The following is a 23485-nucleotide window of genomic DNA, read 5'->3' as shown; positions in this document are numbered from 1 at the left end:
TCTTCTCAGAAACTAAACAGCCAGGAAAGCTGAAACTTGTGTGGAAGCATCCTCAGTTAGTGTAGATTCAAAGTTGTGAAAATCATGACCCTTGGGGGTAGGGTGGGGCCACAATGGGGGGTCGAAGTTTTACATAGGAATATATAGAGTAAATCTTTAAAAATCTTCTTCTCAGAAACTAAACAGCCAGGAAAGCTGAAACTTGTGTGGAAGCATCCTCAGGTAGTGTAGATTCAAAGTTGTGAAAATCATGACCCTTGGGGGTAGGGTGGGGCCACAATGGGGGGTCGAAGTTTACCATAGGAATATATAGAGTAAATCTTTAAAAATCTTCTTCTCAGAAACTAATCAGCTAGCAAAGCTGAAATTTGTGTGGAAGCATCCTCAGGTAGTGTAGATTCAAAGTTGTGAAAATCATGACTCCTGGGGGGTAGGGTGGGGCCACAATGGGGGGGGGGGGGGGGCGGTCGAAGTTTTACATAGGAATATATAGAGTAAATCTTTAAAAATCTTCTTCTCAGAAACTAATCAGCCAGGAAAGCTGAAACTTGTGTGGAAGCATTCTCAGGTAGTGTAGATTCATAGTTGTGAAAATCATGATCCCTTGGGGTAGGGTGAGGCCACATTGGGGGGGGGGGGGTGTTAAAATTTTACATATGAATATATAGAGTAAATCTTTAAAAATCTTCTTCTCAGAAATTAATCAGCCAGGAAAGCTGAAACTTGTGTGGAAGCATCCTCAGGTCAAAGTTGTGAAAATCATGATCCCCGGGGGTAGGGTGGGGCACAATGGGGGGGGGGGGGGGTCGAAGTTTTACATAGGAATATATAGAGTAAATCTTTAAAAATCTTCTTCTCAGAAACTAATCAGCCAGGAAAGCTGAAACTTGTGGGAAGTATCCTCAGGTAGTGTAGATTCAAAGTTGTGAAAATCATGACCCTTGGGGGTAGGGTGAGGCCACATAGGGGGGGGGGGTGTTAAAGTTTTACATAGGAATATATAGAGTAAATCTTTAAAAATCTTCTTCTCAGAAACTAATCAGCAAGATGATTCTTTATAATTGTTAAGACTTAATTTGGCTCCAGGACAATTCTTCGGCCTCACAAGAAGGTTCAGAGTTTGATGTAGCTAAATATCCCATATATAAACAATTGTAAAGGATCTTTTTGAGAACTGCAATACTCAACATGTGATATGACTATAAAATTGAAGCAGGCAGCTATTTTTTCATTAGAATCTTTTTGTATTACTGTTTTGAGTTATTGCCCTTGATTTATTGATTCTTGATTATTTTAATTAATGCATCCACTGTTAACCAATTATTGTGATGGTTATTTTTATACAATAATAAACATTCAATGTATATAAGTTGTTCTGCATAAGTAGTTTTGGGTTAGGCCGGATTAGTTTGTTTATTTTTGATTTCCAATTTTTAGATACTATGAATTATTTTAGGCCGGCACATATATAGGGATCAGTGTATATTGCATTTTGCCGAGCAACTGTTTGGGATTAAACTTGAACAGGTACGGAGAGATTGAGGGTGTGGACATCCCTGCTCTATCTAATCTTCGTGTTTTTCTAACCTAGAGTGTGTGGTCCTTCCTGCCGTGTATCGCATTTATACAAGTGTGCGGTCATACCTGCTTGTCTTGGTGGTGGTTGCGGCGGAGCACTAGTGTATGGTCATCCCTTCTGGTGTTCTGGCCTTTCTAGCGCAAGTGTGCGGTCATCCCTGCTTGCGTTATCTCTGCTTGCGTTAACGTTGGTACCTGTGAGTTGCGTAGGTGTGCGGTCATCCCTGCCTGCTTAACTTTGAGTCCCTATATATGTGCAGGAGCGGTGATTAAAGTCTGCTCTTGTAAATATTGGCAGCAATCAGGGCTATCCGAGTTCCAAGGGGGAAAAATGGATTTTATTTATACAGGATCTACATCTATTATTGTGCATTGTCCAGATTGTTTGTATTATGACTCCATTAAGCTGACTTTATCATACCTATTGTTCCTCAGGTGAGCGATGTGGCCCATGGGCCTCTTGTTTAGCTCACCTGAGCTGAAAGCTCAAGTGAGCTTTTCTGATCACTTTTTGTCTGGCGTCCGTCCGTCCGTCTGTAAACTTTTTACATTTTTGACTACTTCTCCAGAACCACTAGGCCAAATTCAACTAAACTTGGCACAAAGCATCATTGGGTAAAGGGAGTTCAATTTTCTTAAAATGAAGGGTCAAGCTCTCTTTTAAGGGGAGATTATTAGGATTTATTGAAAATTTGTTGATATTTTTCAAAAATCTTCTTCTCAGAAACCATTTGGTCAGAAAAGCTGAAACTTGTGTGGAAGCATCCTCAGATAGTGTAGATTCAAGTTTGTTCAAATCACTGTCCCCGGGGGAAAGGTGGAGCCCCTATGGGGGGGGGGGGGGGTCAAAGTTGTTATACATAGAATATATAGAGTAAATCTTTAAAAATCTTCTTCTCAGAGACCAATCAGCAAGGAAAGCTGAAACTTGTGTAGAGGCTTCCTCATGTAGTGTAGATTTCAAGTCATGAAAATCATGACCCCAAGGGGTAGGGTAGGGCCACAATGGGGGTCGTACTTTTACAATGGAATATATAGTGTAAATCTTATAAAATTTTCTTCTCAAAAACCATTTGGCCAGAAAAGCTGAAACTTGTGTGGAAGCATCCTCAGGGGATGTAGATTCAAATTTGTACAAATCATTATCCATGGGGATAAGGTGGGGCCACAAGGGGGGTCAAAGTTTTACATTGGAATATATAGAGTAAAAATTTAAAAATCTTTTTCTCAGAAACTAATCAGCCAGGAAAGCTGAAACTTGGGTGGAAACATCCTTATGTAGTGTAGATACAAATTTGTGAAAATTATGACTCCGAGGGAGGGTGGAGCCACAATGAGGGGGGTCAAACTTTTACATAGGAATATATAGTGTAAATCTTTTAAAATCTTTATCTCAGAAACTAATCAGACAGGAAAGTTGAAACTTTTGTGGAAGCATCCTTACCTGGTATGTAGTGTAGATACACATTTGTGAAAATCATGACTCACGGGGTAGGGTGGAGCTACAATGGGGGTGGTCGATCTTTAACATTGGAATTTATAGTGTAAATCTTTTAAAATCTACTTCTCAGAAACTATATATTATTCTGTGTCATTTTCTATAACAAACTTTTTAAATCACAAAAAAAATGACTAACGCAGATTAAAAAGGTTACAGATTTTCCCATTCTCGCAAATTTTATGACACGTGAAAAAAAAAACCCTGGATATGCAGTATTCACAAAAAATGAAATATTATGACATATGGTTTTACTTACCGGTACATCCAAGCATTTTGACATATTGCTGATTCTTTCAAATTGTTTAGACTTTGGCCCCTGGACGATTCTTGGGCCTCACAAGGGGTTCAGATTTGATGTAGGTTTATATCCTATATATCAACAATTGTTTAGAACTGCAATACTCAACAGGTGATATGACTATAAAATCATCCTTTTAGAAAAGGGACTTGGTTATAAACATAAGAATATCCAGGGTAAAAAAATAGACTCTTACTTATACAGGATCTAAATGTATTATACTACCTTGCCAAGATAGTTTGAATTATGACTCGTTTAAGCTGATTGATACCTATTGTTGCGTAGGTGAGCGATGTGGCCCATGGGCCTTTTGTCAAATATATTTGGAAGATTTTTAAGATTTACCCAGTAATACATTTTCACTATATGACCATAATTGCCACATCCTAGGGCCCAGACCGGTGACCCTGGGCCCAGGAACTTCACACTTCATGGACGTTATAACCATTCATATAGTTTTTTTTCCCCCAACATGAGTGGGAGTTGAGAAGATTTGTTTTGAAATGTTACCTTTTTTTTTGCATATTTGGCTCCACCCATGAGACCCCGGGCCATAATTAAATTTCACTATTTGGATTCCTCTTATTTTAGAGGTGCTTCAAACAAAAAAATAGTACAGTAACTAGTAATTTTCAAAAAGAAGTTAAATATGTCAAACTGTTAATGGAAATAGGTCACTCCAGTCACTCGGGTGACCCAAGACCTAAAAAATCCCGTGAATTCAAACAATGCTTTCTGACTCACTAACTTTAATTTATGTCTATCTTTGAAACAATGTTGTATTGCTTCTCAAAATTCAGGCAAGTATAACAGTATATCCTAGTACTGTGGAATCATTTTACACGATGGGTCAATTTTATTAGTGGGTACCTCTTATCCACGAATTAACATCCTCCACGAATTAATAAATTAGGGTTATTATTAAGTCATATTTCCTTTTATAGGTATAAGATAATAGACGAAATTATGTCCCAACGAAACTGAAAAATTTTAGCAATCCATGAAAATTGACCTGAACGAATTTTGATGATTCCACAGTATATGTATTTGTCTTGTATTACTACAAATCCAAGCATTCGTCTCATGTCTTTACATGCGACTTTGGCACAGTAGTTAATATCTGGCTCAAAATGCTGATAAGAATTTACAACAAACCTGACAAACCTCAGGTATTTTACCTAAGTGACCTCGATCCAATTTATTCATGAAAGCGGTTATCAACTAGACCCGCTTTGAAAGGGAACCTTGTTTATGTCTGAGGTCATTCAAAATGTTTACAATTAAATACTGCCCACATGTTTGGTACCAGTACTTTTCCTTAATTTCTCCATAGAATTCAATCTTGTCTCATTGAATGATAAAACAACACAAACTTCAATTTTTTATGACAAACTTTAATAATAAAATTTCAAGTAAAGTTTAACAACCATTATACAGTTTGAGGACACAAAATGCAAAGTTACTTCTGTATTTAATCTGGAAGCCACTTTTTTTTTTGAACTTTTTGGGGTTTTTTGAGTTTTCAACGAAATACATCTTTTATCAGTTTCAAACTGGTTTTCATATTAAAAGGTAAGCCTCCACTTATGCCACTAATCATTGACAAATCAGCTTCGAAAAAGAAACCACAGGTTTTTACGGTCAAGATCATGTATGTAGTTTTTAATACTGTGCATATACAAATTTAGAGGTTGGATGTTGATTTTAACCTGAGCTAAAATGACTCCTTTTTTCACATGTGTCATTTCTGAGCAATTTGTTTCCATTCATTTCAAAAATCTGAATGAGACGCCAAAATGGGAAATTGTCATGTCGAAGTTTGTCCAACTGAGACACTCCACAAGTGTAATCCAAATGTTTAGGCCATTTATACACAACTAGCTTCAGCACTACACAGGTTTGGCACGATAGAACATTGAACACCAGCTAGAGAGGCAGGGAAATTTAACGCCAGTCCTGTCCTTTCTTTTGATTGGCTGGAATGGAATCTTGCCGCCCAGAATCTATCACAGATAATCAAATTTTTCATGAGATTCCTTAATGCGAGTCTGAGAAGAGATAGACAACTAATTCATATGTGGCCATCATAATAGCAGTGTTTGGGATCTGACGGACCAGTTGAGTTCCAATTCCTCGGTATAATCCGGCCCTCCCCTCCTCTTTATACACCACCAGTAGAGTCTGAAAGAAGGAGCGGTACTTGGTTCCCTCCTCCCTAAGTCGAGTACGAGCAACCTCTGAAATATAAGGATGAAAATTAATTAACAATGTATAACAAAGGAGTTACTTTCACCGGCATAAACAATTAAAAACCGACAATATTTACCATGTGGGTAAGCAACACAAGTTGCAATGGTTTTGGAGGTTGCTCCAGCCACCATACAGCGCAAGAAATCTGTCCAGTTCGTGCTGTCCCCAGAGTAGCGTTCTTGTAGACGCGCTTTGATGGCCTCATAAATCACAAAGTGGATGACAGTTTCAGCCATGCCATAGTAGGAAGCAGTAATTCCCTTGTAGAATCCACGAATTCCGTGTTGCTCGTTGATTTGTCTAATGCACTCCCTTACTGTTAATCTGTTGTTTCTCCTTTTTTTAAAATAAGCAACAACTGTTATTTTCAAAATCATCTTTATCAAAAAAGCATAATTTAATAACTTTTTTTAGAAGATCGTTAACCAATAATTAAATAGAAACTTGAGGAGTTCTTACTTTTGATCTAGTTGTAGGCGCGTCTTCACAAACCAGATAGGGTTAGTCAATGAACAGGATGTGAAACCTGAAATTAAAAAAAAAAAGGACATCAAAATCTTCATCTTCAAAAGCATCAAAACAAATTGTTCAAGGTATAAATGTTGTGAGTGATAAGGATAGAAATAACACAAAAGCATATTGTATATTGGTAGTTAGATGATTTAGCATACAATATACATAAAAATTCAATGTTATGAATAAAAGCAGTGCAGATGTTGTGCAATTGCAGAGTTTACAAACGTCTTATTTCAGTCTTCTGTGGTGTCGCATGTACATGTTGCTTTATTTTTTTTTTTTTTTTTATTTCCAATAACAAGGGATTTCAGTCTTTTGTTTTGCAATGTGCAAAACTGATGCATGAATGCCAATACGTGACAGCCTTTGCCAGTCTGCTGATGGTTTGACACATTATTGGGGTTAAAAATGAAGTTAATGTGAGGTGCCAATTCTTCAGTTTGATTGCAAAATTGTGTGGCCAGTTGGACAGTCATGCATCAATGTTGCAGCATTTCTCCACAGTGGAAAAGAATCCAAAATAGAGCCAAATCCAAGTAACCTTTACTGTACCTTCAAAGTACTCTCTGTTAATAGTGCCCTCTGGTGAGGGAGAAGAAAAGGGGCAGTACTCAAGGGACAGTACTCAAGTGTACTGTAGAAGTTTTCTTTAATGAAAGCTGCAGCATCCATCTGAAAAAACTTTGTTTAGGATTTGCTGCTACGAAAAAAATTTGCATGTTTGACATTTAACACAACTCCTAGTTGAAAGCTGTCCAAGAAAACCTGTGATAGAAGTTCAAAAACTTCATGTCTGTTAACATTGTGCTTAACATTAAATGCCATCTAGACGGTGACTATAATTTTGTTGAATATGTTGATGCGTTTCTTGAAGCAATGTGTATTTATATGATCCCTAAATAGTTTTTTTAATTCATCCACAAAGGGATAAATTGTGTGACAAAGGGTGAGGTAATTTTGAAAGCAACTCGTCACAATATTTTTGCAAGTTGAATCAAAGCAAACTGATGGATCGATGTGGGCGACTACATGAAATATTATATTACTAATTGATAATGTTTAAGTGCAAGATTTTAACAAACACATAATACATGTACTGTATTGTTTTAGAGTTTAAACAATGCTATATAACAGAACAATGAAAAAAGCAAATAAATACAAAGTATGTCAGGTGAGCCTGAGCAGGAAGATTATTGGTAGACACAGTCTGCTTCCTGTGTTACAGCTACATGGAAAAAGTATGCAATCACACCTGCCAAGGCCACTCTCACAAGTTTGTATAATTAATAATTTTCTCTGAGAATCAATGCAGTATTTACCTGCAGTGAGTGCTGAGAGGAAGTGAACTACGGGGGTGTCTGGGGTTAATCGGCTGTTCAGAAACGTCTTCATGTTGGCATAGGAGAAAAAGTAGATGGCTCTGGAATGACAAGACAAATATTTATTACATCATCAAAGCACCAAGAAATCATCTAGCTTGTTTTACATTTCTATGTCGTCTGCATGTGCCTCATTTTCATCAGAAATTAATATGACCTTGGAAAATGGAAATGAAAGCAACCCTTAAAATTGTTCTTGTTGTTAAAATTTATGAAAATATCTGGCTTCATCAGTAATTGTTGGCCTTGTTAAGACAACAGACTATACACTTTAGTCACAAGTGCTAGATGGACTCCCACTTAAGTATGAAGTTTAGACAAGTGCTGTTAATAAACACAACAGGGAGCACAGTATATTATTCTTGAATGCTTCTGATTAGAATCTATTTGTGGTGCTATCTATGTGGTTCAATCTATTTAGTTTTTATAAACAAATTGAAAGGTTAAGCGCTTTTTTTAATCAGTAAATAAATTTTAAACAGATTCAAATTCTTGTTAATTTCTGAAGAATACAGTTGGGGGGGGGGGGGGGGGGGGTGTGATTCAGACCCTATTTCTAACAGAATAATCTCCAGTCAGGTCACCGATTCTTTTCGGTAAAACTCTTCCACTACACTATTCCTCATTCAATAAAACTTGCCCAGTGCTGACAAAATGGAAATATCGAACTTTTGAGCTAAAAATAACCAGGAAATTTTCCACTATCTGCTAGCCAACTATGAAATGGCAACTTGCCAATGCCGCATAATGCATAATGCTATGTTTACTTCTTTCCGCATGAATGAGTTTCACCTTTTACCCCTTAAAACTTGTTCATGCGTTGGAAAACACATCATCATACAAAACTGAAAAACAAGGAGTTCACTGTCCATTATCAAGATGAACACTCATGACCCTTGATTTGACCCCATTTTTTTTTCAAGCAGAAACATTGCTTATGTTCTCAAACCAATGTAAATCACTTGTTCATAATTTACATCTTAATCCCATTTTCTTAACTGAATAATGTTAAATTGTTAATTATATAAACAACACTGGAGGGAAATATTTCTGTAACCTTTAATTGAAGGTAGTCAAGCATGGCCAACTTGCCGCTATATAACTGGTGAGTAATCTTCCATCAATAATGTTTTTCAGGTGTACATCAATGAGGTCATACTCATAAATCAACTACTCAATAAAAGCAAATAACATCTTTGAATTCATACTCAAGACACATGGTTTTCAAAAAGTATATTGAACCAAAACCATTCCAAAGCACTTTTTCACCAACCCCCAAAATAAAACTATTGTAATTTTCTGGGTAAAATTTTAGGGTAGTGTCCAACATATTATCTTTTTTTAACAAATATAAAAGAAAAGGGCTAGACAGGCTTCATTCAGTTTGATATAAATGACTTTAATACATTGCCTTCAACAGATTACTTGATAAATCTTGGTATCGATCAAACTTATTTGCATAACATACATGTATAAATATTAATTAATGTGTAGATACAAGTGAATAATTATCTCTATCAATTCTGTGACATTCTTGTAGATGTAACATTCTATTAAGATATGGAAATGTGTGGTGTTTGAAGATTTTGTACAATGCTCAGTAACAGAAATTAAATTTACCTAGAAATTTAATTAACCAATCAAATATGTAATGGGATTTTTTTCCCTGGTGGTCAACTGATATCAAAGTAAAAAAATTTTTTTATTTTCATAGGATCAATCTACTTAGCCAAGGTTACAAAATGGATGCATATGAGAAATACATTATAATAAGGTACTAATGTGAAAAGTGTACCACTATCAAAGCCCTCTGTATTGTTCTATAATCTATAATCTATAAAAAGGCCAGTGATTCAAAATCTAACTATAAATTAGGTCAATGTGTTAATTTATTTGAAATGTTTTACTACTAAAGAATTTGATATTTCCTGTTTACAATTATTACCATGATGTACAGAGAAGAGGATTGAATTGAAATGGTATTTTTCATCACTCTAAGCTTCCTAAAGACCTTAAAATTAATGTGGAAAACCTAAAGGATAACAAATTGTGTATATTTACCTTGATGGAGCTACTCCTACAAGATTTGGTCCTAGACCCCTGAATAGACCCTGCACACCTTCTGTTTCCAGGATGTGTCTGAAAACATAATATAATCTTATGATAAGTATGGACAAAATAAAAAGAAATATTTTGCAATTTTTAAGGCAACCAATATTTTCCTTTTGGACAGAGTAATTTTGATCCAGACTTACGCCAAACAATACCGCAGGCTTCCTGTCCGCGTCCTCATTACTGGGAATACTGCCCCTTGACTTGTGTGGATGCCCGCAGCGTGGGCAAGGACTGTATTGTGTGAGGGTCGAAATGCAGGGTGGTGGGCAGATGCAAGGCTGTTCCCCAGCGATGACTGTAGCCTCGTCTTCACAACTTCTAGAGGACATGTTGCTACTGCCCCTGCTGTTCCTCCCGCTCTAAATATAAATAAATATAAAATTTTTGATAAAGTTGATTTTACACATGAAAGCAAGAGCTTTGATATAAAAATTTTAAATATATCTTTTTAGATACTTGTATTTAAAAGTAGCTATCAATACCAAATTGACCTAGCTATCAGTCCAATACACATGCACCCATAACAACTGGTTTGGACTTGGACTTTTTAAATTTATCAACTTGACCGTAACAGGGTTAGACCGGGTCAGGGCATCATGGCTTAGTCTGGTTCTTGGTTACCTAACATCAGATAATATCACTTGACTTCCACCTTGAACCAGTTCCATCAAGTTACACTTAATGTATCAGCAAATTTGAATTTCTTTACAAAGGTGGCACATTACAGTATATTATAAAATAAGAAATTTCAATAAATTTCTAGCATTTCTTAAAATTCATATTAAAATAATGGTCAATGGTTTTATTATGATGATGCAGCATGGCCTTCTCCAATTTAATTTTTGTTTCTACCCTTGTAGTTTGTTGCATAATAAAAGCTTTCTGTATCTAAACTGAGTATTTTATCTTTGTTTTTATTATCATGTAGTCTACGTAAAAAAAACCCATTGATCCCCTGTAACTTTTTTGTTTTCATTGAGGGATTATGCCTAACGTTTCCTGACACACATCACAGGCTAACCGATGACCCAATGACACAGTAACGGTCGGTCACGTGTGGAAATTTTTTTTAAACTCATTTTTAAATACAAAAGTACATCCCGTTTCTTTAAAAATTACAATAACAACAGTATTATAAAAAGATGGGAGACATTCCAGTAAAATTTGGACTTTAATTTGTATGTGCCAGTACAGGTTTTCACCTTTATCTGACGTAAATATTAGGTTTGTTGTCATCATTATCGATGCAAGAACCATCAGTCTTTTAAAATTAAATTTAGCTTATAATATTCCTATTTTAAGATATATAGTTGTTATTATGATATTTCATGTAAATATAAACCCATAAATGAAATACACATGCTAATGTTGACAATTACATAAGGAGTTCGGCTTACAAAATCTGGTTTCAGTGAGACAATACAAGGGGACTTCACGCGCCTTTTAAAATAGTCTCTATGCTAGTCTTGCCAAAAATTGTTAAGTGTTACATGCAAAATAAGCGAAATTATACCCATTACTGAAAAAAAAACCATTTCTTATTTGAGCTCTGTCACACAATCAACATATACGTCTTTTGTAATCGTGCAAACCGGCTTTTTCTATATTGACACCAAACGTTTGCCAAAAGAGGTCTAAAATTAAAACATAGAATCTTACCCTCCAGCAACAAGATGTACAAAAATTCCTTTATCATTTGCCATTTTACACAACTTTTACAAAACACGTCTGACTTTGTCTACAGTTAATTCGAAATACCTCCAACTCACAAAATTTTCGTGCACGAGATGGAAACATGATCGCCCTACTTTCCAACCAATAATATTCCTTTGACCTTTCGTTTCATTGGTGGATAAAAATAGATAAGCACATGGATGTCTGACCTTGGGAAATTTTCTAGTGTATTTATTTACATTATCAGGATCGCGGATCTTATATGAGAACAGGGAGCGGGGAAAAGTTGCTATTTCTTCGTCGACGAAGAGCACGTTCCATGTATCAAACAAAACTTGCACATAGGTACATGATTTTTGTGCAAATTATTTCAGCATGATTTTGTGAACATATTCGACTTCTTTAAATACAGTTTAGATCTATTGAGCTTAAATTAGCCTTGATAAGACTTTCTCTAAAAATGCTGTATAAAGTGAATGTAATAATGGTATAAAATCATCCAGGTTCTTTATTTTGATTCTTTATAATAAGCCTACAGATGACATTATTATATCAATAGTGAGTGCGTGGCTGTTGGAGTTAAATTCCGGTTGTTTCCAGATTATGCTAGAAAGAATTTGTCAAATTAGTATCATTATAATCATCATATACGTACATGGCTATGAAAAATTCAAAGATGAATATTTCATTGACACAAATCAATTGAATTACACTCAGAATAAAATTGGCAAAGTCCCATATTAAACATGTATCCTATAGTTCATACATAATTCTTTTTTTTTTATCTTCTCAAAATGTACATCACCACGGTAAGATTGTTGTTGTTTTTTTCAAGGTAACGTTACATGTATTTATAAGTGACCTAATAATATTTATAAAGTATTATATATATGGCATCACATAATTTTATAAACGTATTTATATAAAAATATTCTTACAAAAGTAGATCGATTTCTTTGTTTAAAGCAGATTATATACAGCTCTAATATATATAAATGTTTACTACGGTAGTTTTTATATGGCTTAATGTATTTCAGTTATTACAGAACAGAACACTTATATGAACATGCACCCAAGGTTACAAAATGCATGTCCATCTGCTGAACGTTAATATTTGGCGACCGACCATCTCTCTCTCTCTCTCTCTCTCTCTCTCTCTCTCTCTCTCTCAGGCACATACATGTACGTGTATTTTTATGTTGTTAATGTGTGGACGTTGACCGACTTTAGCCTCAGTCGGCCAGGTGTATGGCCAGGCATCACGTGTCATGAATTAAGCCAAGCGTGCAAAAGATTATTCATCATTATTGTGTAGGTGTACAAAAAAAAAAAAAAAAAAAGATACCCCCTCCAAAAATCGTATGCATTAGAAAAGAGATTTAGATTTGAAAGTGAAATATTTTGATCTTAACAAGAAAAATGCTTCTTCTTTTTTGTTGGTGATTCATGCGCGGGTATAAAGATAGCGAGCTTTGCAGAAAAATACATGCATGTATAACTCCGCGGCTATGTTAAGGCTGTCCGAAGCTAAATATATATCGAAAAATGATACTATTTTAATTATCGAAAAATGCTTTAACCAAGTGAGTTTCTTTAAACTTTTATTACATAAGTTAACAGTGGCATCCAACACTATATTTGATGTATTTTTGTGACGTCATATATTTTTCTTAAGCACGTGACGGGTGTATTCTAACACGGTAAATAATCTATAAAAATCGCATCGGCACAAGTGAATAATGACATTAAATCAAAAATATTTTTATGAGAAATCCTTCGATAAGTAATGTATTTTGCAGTTCTTGCTGGGGGTTCATATAAATATTTCGTTTATTTGAAATATTGTCAAAACATTTCGCACCGCCATCGAAATTAGGCATATTTTTACCTTTTAGGCTCGATTTACACACAATCGGGTCAATCGGTAGGTTTCCCCCCAGCAAGATTCACAGTGGTACTTATTTTCTCTCCCGATTTCACGTAAAATATACTAAGATTGTTTTTATCTTTCATTTGTGGCAAGCCGTTTTTTATATGCACATACATATCACCATTCATTAGATTACACGTAGCAGGGGGAGTCTCAAAACCATTAGTTTATGAATAGTTATTTACTTATTACGAAGCTTTAAAACTGTTGATTTTTTTATACTCCATATCGGTGATATTGAATTTAATATCACTAGTATTTACAACAGTGTCTATGTAAAGGAATGAAGCGGTTTTATTATGCACAATGAATATCACTTATTACGTTACGATACATTCCCTAAGAACGATCGAAAGGAATGCAGATCGTGACGTCAAAGTTAACTATGACGTCATATCTTATGAAGTACAGACAAGTGACTTTCTACATAGCGCTGTGAAATTAATCGGGCAGCCTTAACATAGCCGCGTCATGATATTAAAATTAAAAAAAAAAATGATTCAGTAAAATTATTTGTAATGTTCATTGTGTTAAATAGAAGAAACAGTCATTGTTTGGGAATTTGAATCCGATATCATTATGATTACGTATATATTGTGCAGTCCGTGATCATTTTTTTTAGATTGCTGAAGGTTTCGACTTCATGATCGATAAACTGCATGGTTAGAACTGGATCATGTAGATTTCAGACCTGCCAGTTTCTGAAGAGTGTATATGAGACAATTCTTTATAGTAGTGGTTGTAACTAGAAAGATAAGGTTTATTTTAATATAGTTGTGTCAAACAGCAATGTAACGTAGACCTGTTATAACGCACTTTGAAAAATTACTCTCTTTGAATTTTTTTTTCAAATTGCGTTAATTTTGGGATCAAGATATCGTCGACATCAACGCACTTTGAAAAAAACCTTGGCTCCATCGATATATTTAAAAAAGAATCAAATGCATTCTCAGCTTTTTTCGATTAGAATTTTTGTCTTTTCTCATAGGCTTGTGTAGTTTGACAATTTACACATATAAAACAACTCGGGAGATTTGAATTATCAAAACTGATATAAACCGATTATAGCAACTGTCTTTTTTGTATGCAACAAATTTACTTTTTAGAAGCATGCAGGTACACTGCGCTATGCCAGAAACGAAAATGATTTATATATATGTATTACTTATCATAGCATGAATGAAATGTTGAATGTACCATTCCTTTTTCACTATTCCAAATATTTAATCAATAAAATGTATTATGAGTAAGTATAAAAGTAACTAAATAATTGTTAATGTTCATATAGAAGTTAAAGCCCTGTAATAAATTATATAATTATGCTTAAGAAATTTGTGACCACGAAATATAATTCCTTCTTACGAAATAAAATTCCTTCCGTCAAAATTCATATTCGCGAAATAAAATATGTACGTGGTCACGCATGAAAATGCGTCTTTACGCTAAAACATTGAATGGGCAAGAAATTAATAAATTCTTTGGAACAAAATGATACAACTTTTGCTATGGTACTTACGTATACAAGTCTCTTTATTGTACAAATTTGAACCATTCATCTTTTGTTTTTTCTGTACAGAGATTAATGTTACAGTAAATAAATTACATAATTAAAAGAAAATATGAACGTACATGTACTTTCAATGGACATGAATCCAAGACCGTTACATTAATGTCATGCGAATAGTCTAGGATGTCATGCGAAAAGTCTAGGATGTCATGCGAAAAGTCTAGGATGTCAAAAAAAAGTAGTGAAGCACATATTGAATAAATATAACAAGGTTGTTGATGCAAATTCCCATTTGCCACAGAGACGCTTATATCTTTTTCATGATTTATTAATAAAAATACATAAGAACGATTTAGAAAATCGTTTTAAAATTTTAAAAGGCGAGTCGTGTTTGTCGCTGAATTGATTAAAATTATAAATCATCAACCTTTTTTATATATAATTTAAACATATAAAATAAAACATCGATAAAAATATATCATATTAAAAAGTAAAAACCATGGGACATGCCGGCCGGGAACTTCGTTTTCACCTAAATTTCTTTGGTAGTTAGTCCTACTTTCATTTTAAAAGTGAAAAAAGAATGGAAAGAGAGAAATGCCAAAATGTGTTTCAGCAAATAAGAAGACGTGAATATGGCATAAAACAAGGGCCGAGATCAAAATTTGAAATCCTTAAGACTCTGTTATTAAATGTAAGTACTGTTATTTTTTCTATGCATTGAAATTTAGGTTCTCAATTTTTATAACGGCAACAGACTGTTGTTATGTATCTGTGTATATCTATAGTACCAGTACAGTTACCGTTATATATACTCGATCTACGTTACGTACAATATATGTATAACTTTTTATAGCTGAGTAAAATTGTTCTATTCATAAAAATAACTAGCAAAAACATAGATAATTATAATAGAGAGTTCCGTTTGGCATTTGGTCTATACTCTATATCAATATAATCCATTCTGGCTATTCAGCCAATTGGTCCCATTGTCTCAGCCTCGGGGCATTACATTTCATAAGTATGATGCGAACTAGTTCATCGTATAAATCAGATATACACGTATAATTATATACCACTATATATTAGCAATCAGTGGCCCTCATGGGACATTTGATGTGACGGTTTTATGAGTTCTGCATTTTATAATTATGACTCTTGTTTTCTTTCTCTTTGATTTTTTTTTATCAGGAAAACTATGTTTACAAAGATGTATGGAGGGTGTATTCAAGCAAACATATAAAAACAGAAGGGTAATGTGAGATTTATTCAGCATTCAGCATTCTTAAGGAGTCTGGGTATTCAACAAATTACCCAAGAAATTAACCTAACTCAAAGGACTATGTGCGGTTTTATGCATTTTTTGCCCCCCAAATCAAAGTTTTAAAAAGAGCTTTAAAAATAAGGTGAAAGATAGTAAAAATCATATTGGAAATAAAGGTGTAAAAGGTTATCACCACAGTGACGTTATAATGTAGAAATGACGTCATGAAGATTGCATATTTTTGATAAATTGTTGTTTTGTAGCAAAATATGGGTGTTTTCCGATGGGTTTTCGACTGGGAAACATCGAGCGCAGGCTTGCTCAAGTACCATTTTTTAGTATAATGTGCATAACTATCTGAAGAAAAATATATGTCAAAATCGCACTTGAGCAGACCTGCGCTCTATACTTCCGAATGCAAAATATAGAGCAAAAATGAGAATATTTTCGTTTGTTTGCAAATTTGCGGGAATTAGGTCATTTAGATGACGTCATAGATAAACAGTGAACAAGCAATGATGACTAAAATTAGGATTAAGGTTTTAGGCATCCTCTATACAATTATTTGTGAAGATTTTATTTTTATACGATACGATTTAAAAATTGGTTGAAATCGGGGGCAGATATTTGACCATACCGCACATAGTCCTTTTAAGATATAAGTTTTAAACTAAAATTTGGTAAAGAAAAAAATTAAGATATATAAGTTTTAAAATTTGAATGTTTTCCAATGTCTTTGTACAGAGCTCTTAATTCTTATTAAATCTATTTTCAGGGGAAGGATATTCTTAGAAAATTACAAAGAGTGTTATGGAGGGTTCGTAAAATAGTTTGAAAGATCAAGAAGGCTTAGAAATTGTATTTTATGACTAAACCAAGTGGGAAGTTGTGCCATCTTATTTCCCCATCTTCTTTTTAAAATCAATTTTTTAAAAAACTTTTTGTCAAAGAGTATTATATAATGTATAATTGCATGCATGTGTTCGTAAAATGGATGTTATACCCAGAGTATTGACTTGTCGATATTAATAGGTATGGAAAGGGGAATAAGCCAGTTCACCTTTATTCTCTACGGACCCCCCAGGACCAGAAGATCGAGACAGCCCTAGAAGCTGCCATTCAACCAGTGTGTAAATCTTCTACCGTAAAACCTGTACATGACATACACACTAAGCTGAAAATATTATTACATGTATCATGCTTGTGACAGCAACAGTATATTTTCATAATATGAATTTTCTGGTTGTTGTAGGTCCAACAATGCCTGTAAACTGCTAATATTAAAGAGTCAAACAAACTTTTCCTGAAATTCAAATGATTCAGATATATAGGTACATGAAATTGATCTGATGATTTTGGATTAATACTGTAGATCCCTAATTAAATGTTAGGAATCAATTTCTGCGTAAAATTGCAAGAAACCTAAATTCTATTTTTTTGGCAATTGTGAACTGCAAGTAAAAATTTGGTACTTGCAATTTTGATGTCTTGAAGTTGAAGTTTCAAACAAAAGAACAGAATTGATATGTGTCAGAATAGACCATCTGAAACTCTGGGATATACAGTATTTCTCTAAACAGAGGAGAATTAATAATTTAATTACTCTCATGAATTAAGATTCTACAGTAGTCTGTAGTGTATTAAAGCTACAACGGGACAGCCCCCCACCCCCACAAACACTCTTGTCTTTGTAAATTAAAGTATAAACTCTATGTGTCAAATTTTATTTTATAGGAGACATTATCTCTACCACATCATGGAGAACGGCCATCATTCCTGTGCATTGTGGGTAAATCCTGGTTAATGCGGTATGACTTGTTAACTGGGAGTTTACTGGAGGAAGTCTATCTGTCCCCGAAGTCCTATTGTAGTTTCAAGTAAGTCTGTCATTATCTGTCAATATTTGTTTATTCAACTCTTAAAATTGTTGTAGGAATTAACCTATGGATATATGTTTTGATTTGACAGGTTGTGGTATTTTAGAAAGTTAAATTAATATCTAAATTAGTTCACAAAATCAATCATTTCTATCTTTCAGAGATTTGAGTTGGAATGAACCTGGTAAATCCATAGTTGTAAAGTCCACACACAATGTAGCTGGGGGCATCCGTCCGGTCAGTAAAAGCCATCATCCCCACAAGCAAATTCACTTCATGTTTTTTTCTGGATCAGCAAATGTTTTGCTACTTTTGTACCTGCATAAATCAGTAAAAGAGCATTTAGCCATTTATATTCAACCAAAGCAAAAGGCAAAATTTTGTCTTTTCCTCCTAGATATTAAAACAAACAAATGTGGTGAATCTGTTTTTGATTTATGACCTTGTCTTTGTAGGCAGAGTCAGGACAATCAAATATTGTAGGTGTTTCAGCTTTGTTTGAAGTGTTCCCCCTCAAGTTCATTGGAATGTTTGAAATTACTAGAAGTGTAAGTATATGGATAGATTGGATACTGTAAATTCCTAATTAAACGCGAGGAATTTATATCCGCGTAAAATCGCGAGAAGCATGCTTCGCAGCTTTTAAAACCTCGCCATTATTTTCTGAGAGTTGGGAACTATAAGAAATATGGATAATTGTTCGGTGTTTGCGATTTTATATTCTCGCGATTTGATACAAAACAGTGGGATCACAGAAAAAAGTACTCACGTAATATAAGGAATTTACAGTACTCTTCAAGTATGTGATCTCTCTTTCTCTTTCTCTCTCCTCTCTCTCTCTCTCTCACATATGTTGTTACTTTCAATATTATATTCTTGCAATATGATACAATATAGCAGAATTCCAGTACTTGACTAGAGCTCCTTACTCTCTGTATACTGGAGCCTTGTTAGCCACGGTGCCTAACTCACGATTTGTTCTGCAGGTATTTGGGAAGGACACAGTGGATGCTATGGCCTCCAGTGGGTTTCTGACTACCATGCACCGGTCGGGCATGGTGAAGCTACACAGCTTAGAGTACATCATCCAGAAAGTAGGTACCAACTTTTTTCTCTTGTCTTTTTTATTGACACTACTTTGCAGGGTTTATTTCTTAATGTTGCAAATATTTTATAACTTCAGTATTAGCTGTTTGTTGCCTGATGATTTTTTTAATGTTTAATCTGTTTTTGCCTACTATGATTTCAGTATAAGCAGTTTGAGGCTGACCTTTATACTTTGACCCCTGACCTTGGTTATGTCTGTGGGAAGCAGCCTTATGGCTTACCACTTAACATTGTCATCAAAGGTAGACATTGTACAACAGTTTCACAAATTTAATAAATAAAATCCAACTCAACAGCCCAACTCAACATTCTTTACACAGGCAATTGGCCTTAAATATTTATGTGAAACTAACCAGACATGAAAAGAGCACTTGCATTAATTTCAAGTAAAAAAGTCTCTCACAAAATGCGAACTCTGTGTTTAAAAAGTGTGCAAGATATCATGCAAAATTTAATTTAAAATTTGTTTTGTGAAATTCCTGTGAAATGTATTTCGCATGTGATTAATTTCTGTTGTAGAAGAGCCACCAGTGCTGTTTCAGATCAGGTGTTACCAGAATAGTCTTGAGGTGGGAGGCTGTCCCTGGCACTTCATTTACACTCCCCCCAACAAGAGGGGGTCCTTCCAAGTCAAGTCTCTCTCCTCAGAACAACTGGTGAGTACAATGATAAAGGAATCATTGACTCCCATTTCATGTGTACAGCCTTTCTTTCTTTAGATTTCTGACTTCACTTATTATTCATTTTTATGTACAGAGAGACATCATGTTATAACTTGCAGATGTAAGAAACTTTTTTGACATCAAGCATCTCTGTACTGTTTTCAAATTTCAGTGGATTTTGTAACTTCTCATAGGAATATATAGAAGATGTAAGTGGTGATCTACCTATTTCAGGTGAAGAATGGAACCCTTGATTCAAAAGCGATTGGTCTAGAGGAAGACAGAGCATTGTTTTGTGCAGATGAATCTGGCAGAATTTTACACATTGACAGTACCTCAGTGAGGTTAGCATGTGAGAAAGTAAGGCAAGCATGTAAATCATTACTCAGGGGAAACATTGAGGTGAACACTGAGGTAAGCAGTGAATAGAACATGTGAAAGAGACAAAGCATTTGTATAACAGTGAGGCAAGAATATATGACTTAGTGAGGCAAGCATGCATTAGTAGTGCCGTTACGATGAAATGTAAACCAATGATTCAGAAGCAGTCATGTAAAAAACCAAGTTTATATACTCTAATAGATCATTTTTTGTCTGGCGCCTGTCTGTCTGTCTGTAACGTTTTACATTTTCAACTTCTTCTCCAGAATCAATAGGCCAATTTCAACCAAACTTGGCACAAAGCATCATTGGGTAAATGGGACTCAATTTTGCTAAACTGAAGGGCCACACTCTCTTTTAAGGGGAGATAATTAGGATTTATTGAAATACTGATATTTTTTTATTTTTTGAAGAACCATTTGGTCAGGAAAGCTGAAACTTGTGTGGAAGCGTCCTGAGCAGATACTGTAGATTCAACTTTCTTCAAATCATGGTCCCCTGGGGTAAGGTGGGGCTACAATAGGGGGGGGGGGGTGTTAAGTTTTACATAGGAATATATAGAGTTAAAATCTTCTCGGAATATAATCAGCCAGGAAAGCTGAAACTTGTTTGGAAGCATCCTTATGTAGTATAGATACAAATTTATTAAAATCATGACCCCCGAGGATAGGATAAGGCCACACTGGGGGGGGGGGGGGGGGGTGTCGAACTTTGACATAGGCATATATAGTGTAAATTTTTAAAATCATCCTCTCAAAAACTAATAAGACAGGAAAGCTTAAACTTGTGTGGAAGCATCCTCAGGTAGGGTAGATTCAAGTTGTGAAAATCATGATCCCGGGGGAAAGATGGGGTCACAACATTGGGGGGGGGGGGGATATGCATAGGAATATACATAGAAAAATTTTAAAAATATCTTTGACTAAGAACTACTTCCCTAGAAAAGCTGTAACTTTACTGAAAGCAACTTCAGATAAAATAGATTGAAATTCTTTCAAATCAAAATCTTGAGGAGTAGGATGGGGCCACATTGGGATTCCAATTTTACAAAGAAAAATATTTTGATTATTCACAAAATTTTATGCAACCATTTTGACAATTATTTCAAATTGTTAAGACTTTGGCCCCTGTATGATTCTTGGGCTTAACAAGGAGTTCAGAGTTTGATGTAGGTTTATATCGCGTATATTTCATTGTATTGATGAATCATTTTGCATATTGTTGCCTGTAATATGAACCTGGACATTCTAGGCTATTATTTCATTCCTTATTTGTTATAATCATGATATTATTTTTTTTAATGTATATGCCCCCCTGAGGGCCCTTGATTGGTGAATAAATAAATAAATATAAACAACTGTTTAGGATCTTTTTGAGAGCTGCAATGCTCAACAGGTGATATGGTTATAAAATTATCCTGTTAGAAAAGGGACTTGAATATCCAGGGTAAAAAGAATTGACTCATATATGCAGGATCTACATGTATTAAACTACATTGTCTAGGTAGTTTGTATTATGACTCGTATTAAGCTGATGTTATCAGTTGCTCAGGTGAGCAATGTGGCCCATGGACCTCTTGTTTACAATTGGTGAATGAAAATTTCAACTTCATTATTGGGTTATTTTTGTCATTTCCAGTATGTACCAACTAGATAAGGCAGACTCTTCCCATTCAGAGTTAAAGAAATGTTTTACAATTAACCTTGGCCAGGAAGGTCAGGAACCTCCCCCAGGCACCATCACTACCACGACCTCAGGGCGACATGTTCGGAGGATCAGCCTGGGTTCTATGCTTCAGATGGACGCTGAACTCCCAAACTTGGTAAATGTTTAATAATGGAATTAAATACGGTAGTCTTTCATCCCCATAATTTGAACATACCATATTTTTGGATGCCTTTTGGGTTCCCTAATTTGGTACATGACATGTACATGATGAGATTGATAAAAAGAATTTATATGGTCTTTCACATTGATATTTGACATGTAGACTAGCATTTATTTTTATGCATTTTTATCTCCCATGATTCTTTATAGAAGTCACTTCATTAGGACGCTCCTTGTAGATCTATGAATCTAAGTGTTGTAGCACCAGGCATTTGCCTCTTTAATGACCATTATTTGGTAGAAAATTTTCTCAATGACTTGACAATGCATTGATGCTTTATCTTTACACATTGCAGTATATTCACAATGTGGATTATGAAAATGAACTGAATCTCCTTTGGACCAGTGTTGACTATTCTGTGTCAGAAGACAAAGTGCAGAGCTATCTACGTTTTCATGATATCATTTCCGGTAAAACTTTGAAGAAAATTGAATTGAAACAACCATTTGAAGAGTCAATGGTAAGAAACTTTTCTGGTCTGAACAAAATCATGCTCTAGATTTTCAAATTACCCCCCCCCCCCCCACTTCATAAGCAGGGGACTATAAAAAGGAACCACTATATGTTACCAATATACAGTTTTCATCTTTCAAAGCTGTTTGTATAGATTTGTTTTTCAAACATCAAAATTGTTTGCCTGATGTTTTAAAGCTTAACAAGAATTCTTTATTTTTCAGCATGAAGAAAATAATCTGTATGTAGACTTAGATACAGTAGTGCAGACAGTTCGGTCATTTAACAGTGAGTTTGCTTGTGTTGTGTACAGACTACAATCAACAGAAGGGGAACAGAGCCAGGAAGAAGACTCTGTAGCTCACACCAAGTCCCCAGTGGAACGACCATCAACACAAAGATCTCGTCGTTCACGTAGAAGTCGACAAAATCTTGATGGAGAAATAGATGATGAAAGGACATTGTCAAATACTCAGAATATTAATGAAAGGACTTCTGGTAATAGGAGACGAAGTTCTAGGCAAGATTCAGATGAGGAATGGTCGGTTGAGAGCAGTTCTTCAGAAACAACGAGGCCCAGACGCCAGGCAAGGCGTGGGGTTAGTGAAAGATCTTTGTCCAATCGCAGACAGCGGGGTAGGAGACGAACGAGAGAAAGATAAGAATGTTCTTTGTGCAAAAAGGAATTACTGATGGACTTACAAAACATGCTCAGTGGAATCACTTCTTTTCTTCTTAAGAAAACATGAAAATGATTCCTCAACATCAGACATTGATGGTTATTTAAAGGGGCAGCTAGAGATATAATAATGTAATGGAGGTACATTGTAGTTCTTTAAAACCGCCACAAGGAAGATCCAATTTGAACAGGCTAATACTGTAGCGAAACAAATTTGCTCAAGGGATGTTGAGCAAATGTTGAGTAGCATTATACATTATATATTTTTTTGGAGAGAAGTAAAGGATAGAATTTTTTAAAATATGGTGTCAGTAAAATACTTCCTTAATTAAAACAAATTCAGAATGCATGTTATTTTTAACAAAATTTATTTTTAACAACCAGTTTAAAGTTTCTATCAACAATTTTACATATATTTGTATTTCC

The 23485-nt window shown here is 34.9% G+C and overlaps 2 protein-coding genes across 2 annotated transcripts; one reads left to right on the top strand and one right to left on the bottom strand.

Annotated features, from left to right (window-relative positions):
• Positions 1 to 4750: 4750 nt before the first annotated feature.
• On the bottom strand, positions 4751 to 11439 carry LOC105324298 (solute carrier family 25 member 36). The gene is made up of 7 exons (XM_011423364.4): positions 11297 to 11439; positions 9778 to 9996; positions 9584 to 9661; positions 7463 to 7563; positions 6087 to 6153; positions 5704 to 5963; positions 4751 to 5614 (listed from the first exon to the last, which is right to left on the bottom strand). The coding sequence occupies exons 1-7, from the start codon at positions 11338 to 11340 to the stop codon at positions 5415 to 5417; spliced, it is 969 nt and encodes a 322-aa protein (XP_011421666.2). The 5' UTR covers positions 11341 to 11439; the 3' UTR covers positions 4751 to 5414.
• Positions 11440 to 15279: 3840 nt separating this feature from the next.
• On the top strand, positions 15280 to 23046 carry LOC105320082 (DDB1- and CUL4-associated factor 17). Its single transcript, XM_034461507.2, has 14 exons — positions 15280 to 15442; positions 15940 to 16001; positions 16788 to 16829; positions 17045 to 17138; positions 17747 to 17889; positions 18051 to 18126; positions 18345 to 18437; positions 18876 to 18983; positions 19139 to 19238; positions 19516 to 19652; positions 19893 to 20002; positions 21678 to 21861; positions 22223 to 22387; positions 22605 to 23046. The coding sequence occupies exons 1-14, from the start codon at positions 15332 to 15334 to the stop codon at positions 23040 to 23042; spliced, it is 1863 nt and encodes a 620-aa protein (XP_034317398.2). The 5' UTR covers positions 15280 to 15331; the 3' UTR covers positions 23043 to 23046.
• The last annotated feature ends 439 nt before the right edge of the window (positions 23047 to 23485 follow it).

Source organism: Magallana gigas, chromosome 3 (genome assembly GCF_963853765.1).
Source record: "Magallana gigas chromosome 3, xbMagGiga1.1, whole genome shotgun sequence".
NCBI classification, from domain to species: Eukaryota; Metazoa; Mollusca; class Bivalvia; order Ostreida; family Ostreidae; genus Magallana; species Magallana gigas.
This window is presented reverse-complemented; position numbering and strand designations above follow the sequence as displayed.

Excerpts from the sequence above, each read along its gene's own strand:
- LOC105324298 (XM_011423364.4), bottom strand. The coding sequence starts at position 11,340 with ATGGCAAATGATAAAGGAATTTTTGTACATCTTGTTGCTGGAGG. Across the intron at positions 9,997-11,296 it reads GTACATCTTGTTGCTGGAGG|AGCGGGAGGAACAGCAGGGG; the intron begins GTAAGATTCTAT and ends ATTTATATTTAG. Across the intron at positions 9,662-9,777 it reads AGCCTGCGGTATTGTTTGGC|ACACATCCTGGAAACAGAAG; the intron begins GTAAGTCTGGAT and ends TTATGTTTTCAG.
- LOC105320082 (XM_034461507.2), top strand. The coding sequence starts at position 15,332 with ATGGAAAGAGAGAAATGCCAAAATGTGTTTCAGCAAATAAGAAGACGT. Across the intron at positions 17,139-17,746 it reads TAGAAGCTGCCATTCAACCA|GAGACATTATCTCTACCACA; the intron begins GTGTGTAAATCT and ends TTTATTTTATAG. Across the intron at positions 19,239-19,515 it reads ACTTAACATTGTCATCAAAG|AAGAGCCACCAGTGCTGTTT; the intron begins GTAGACATTGTA and ends TTTCTGTTGTAG.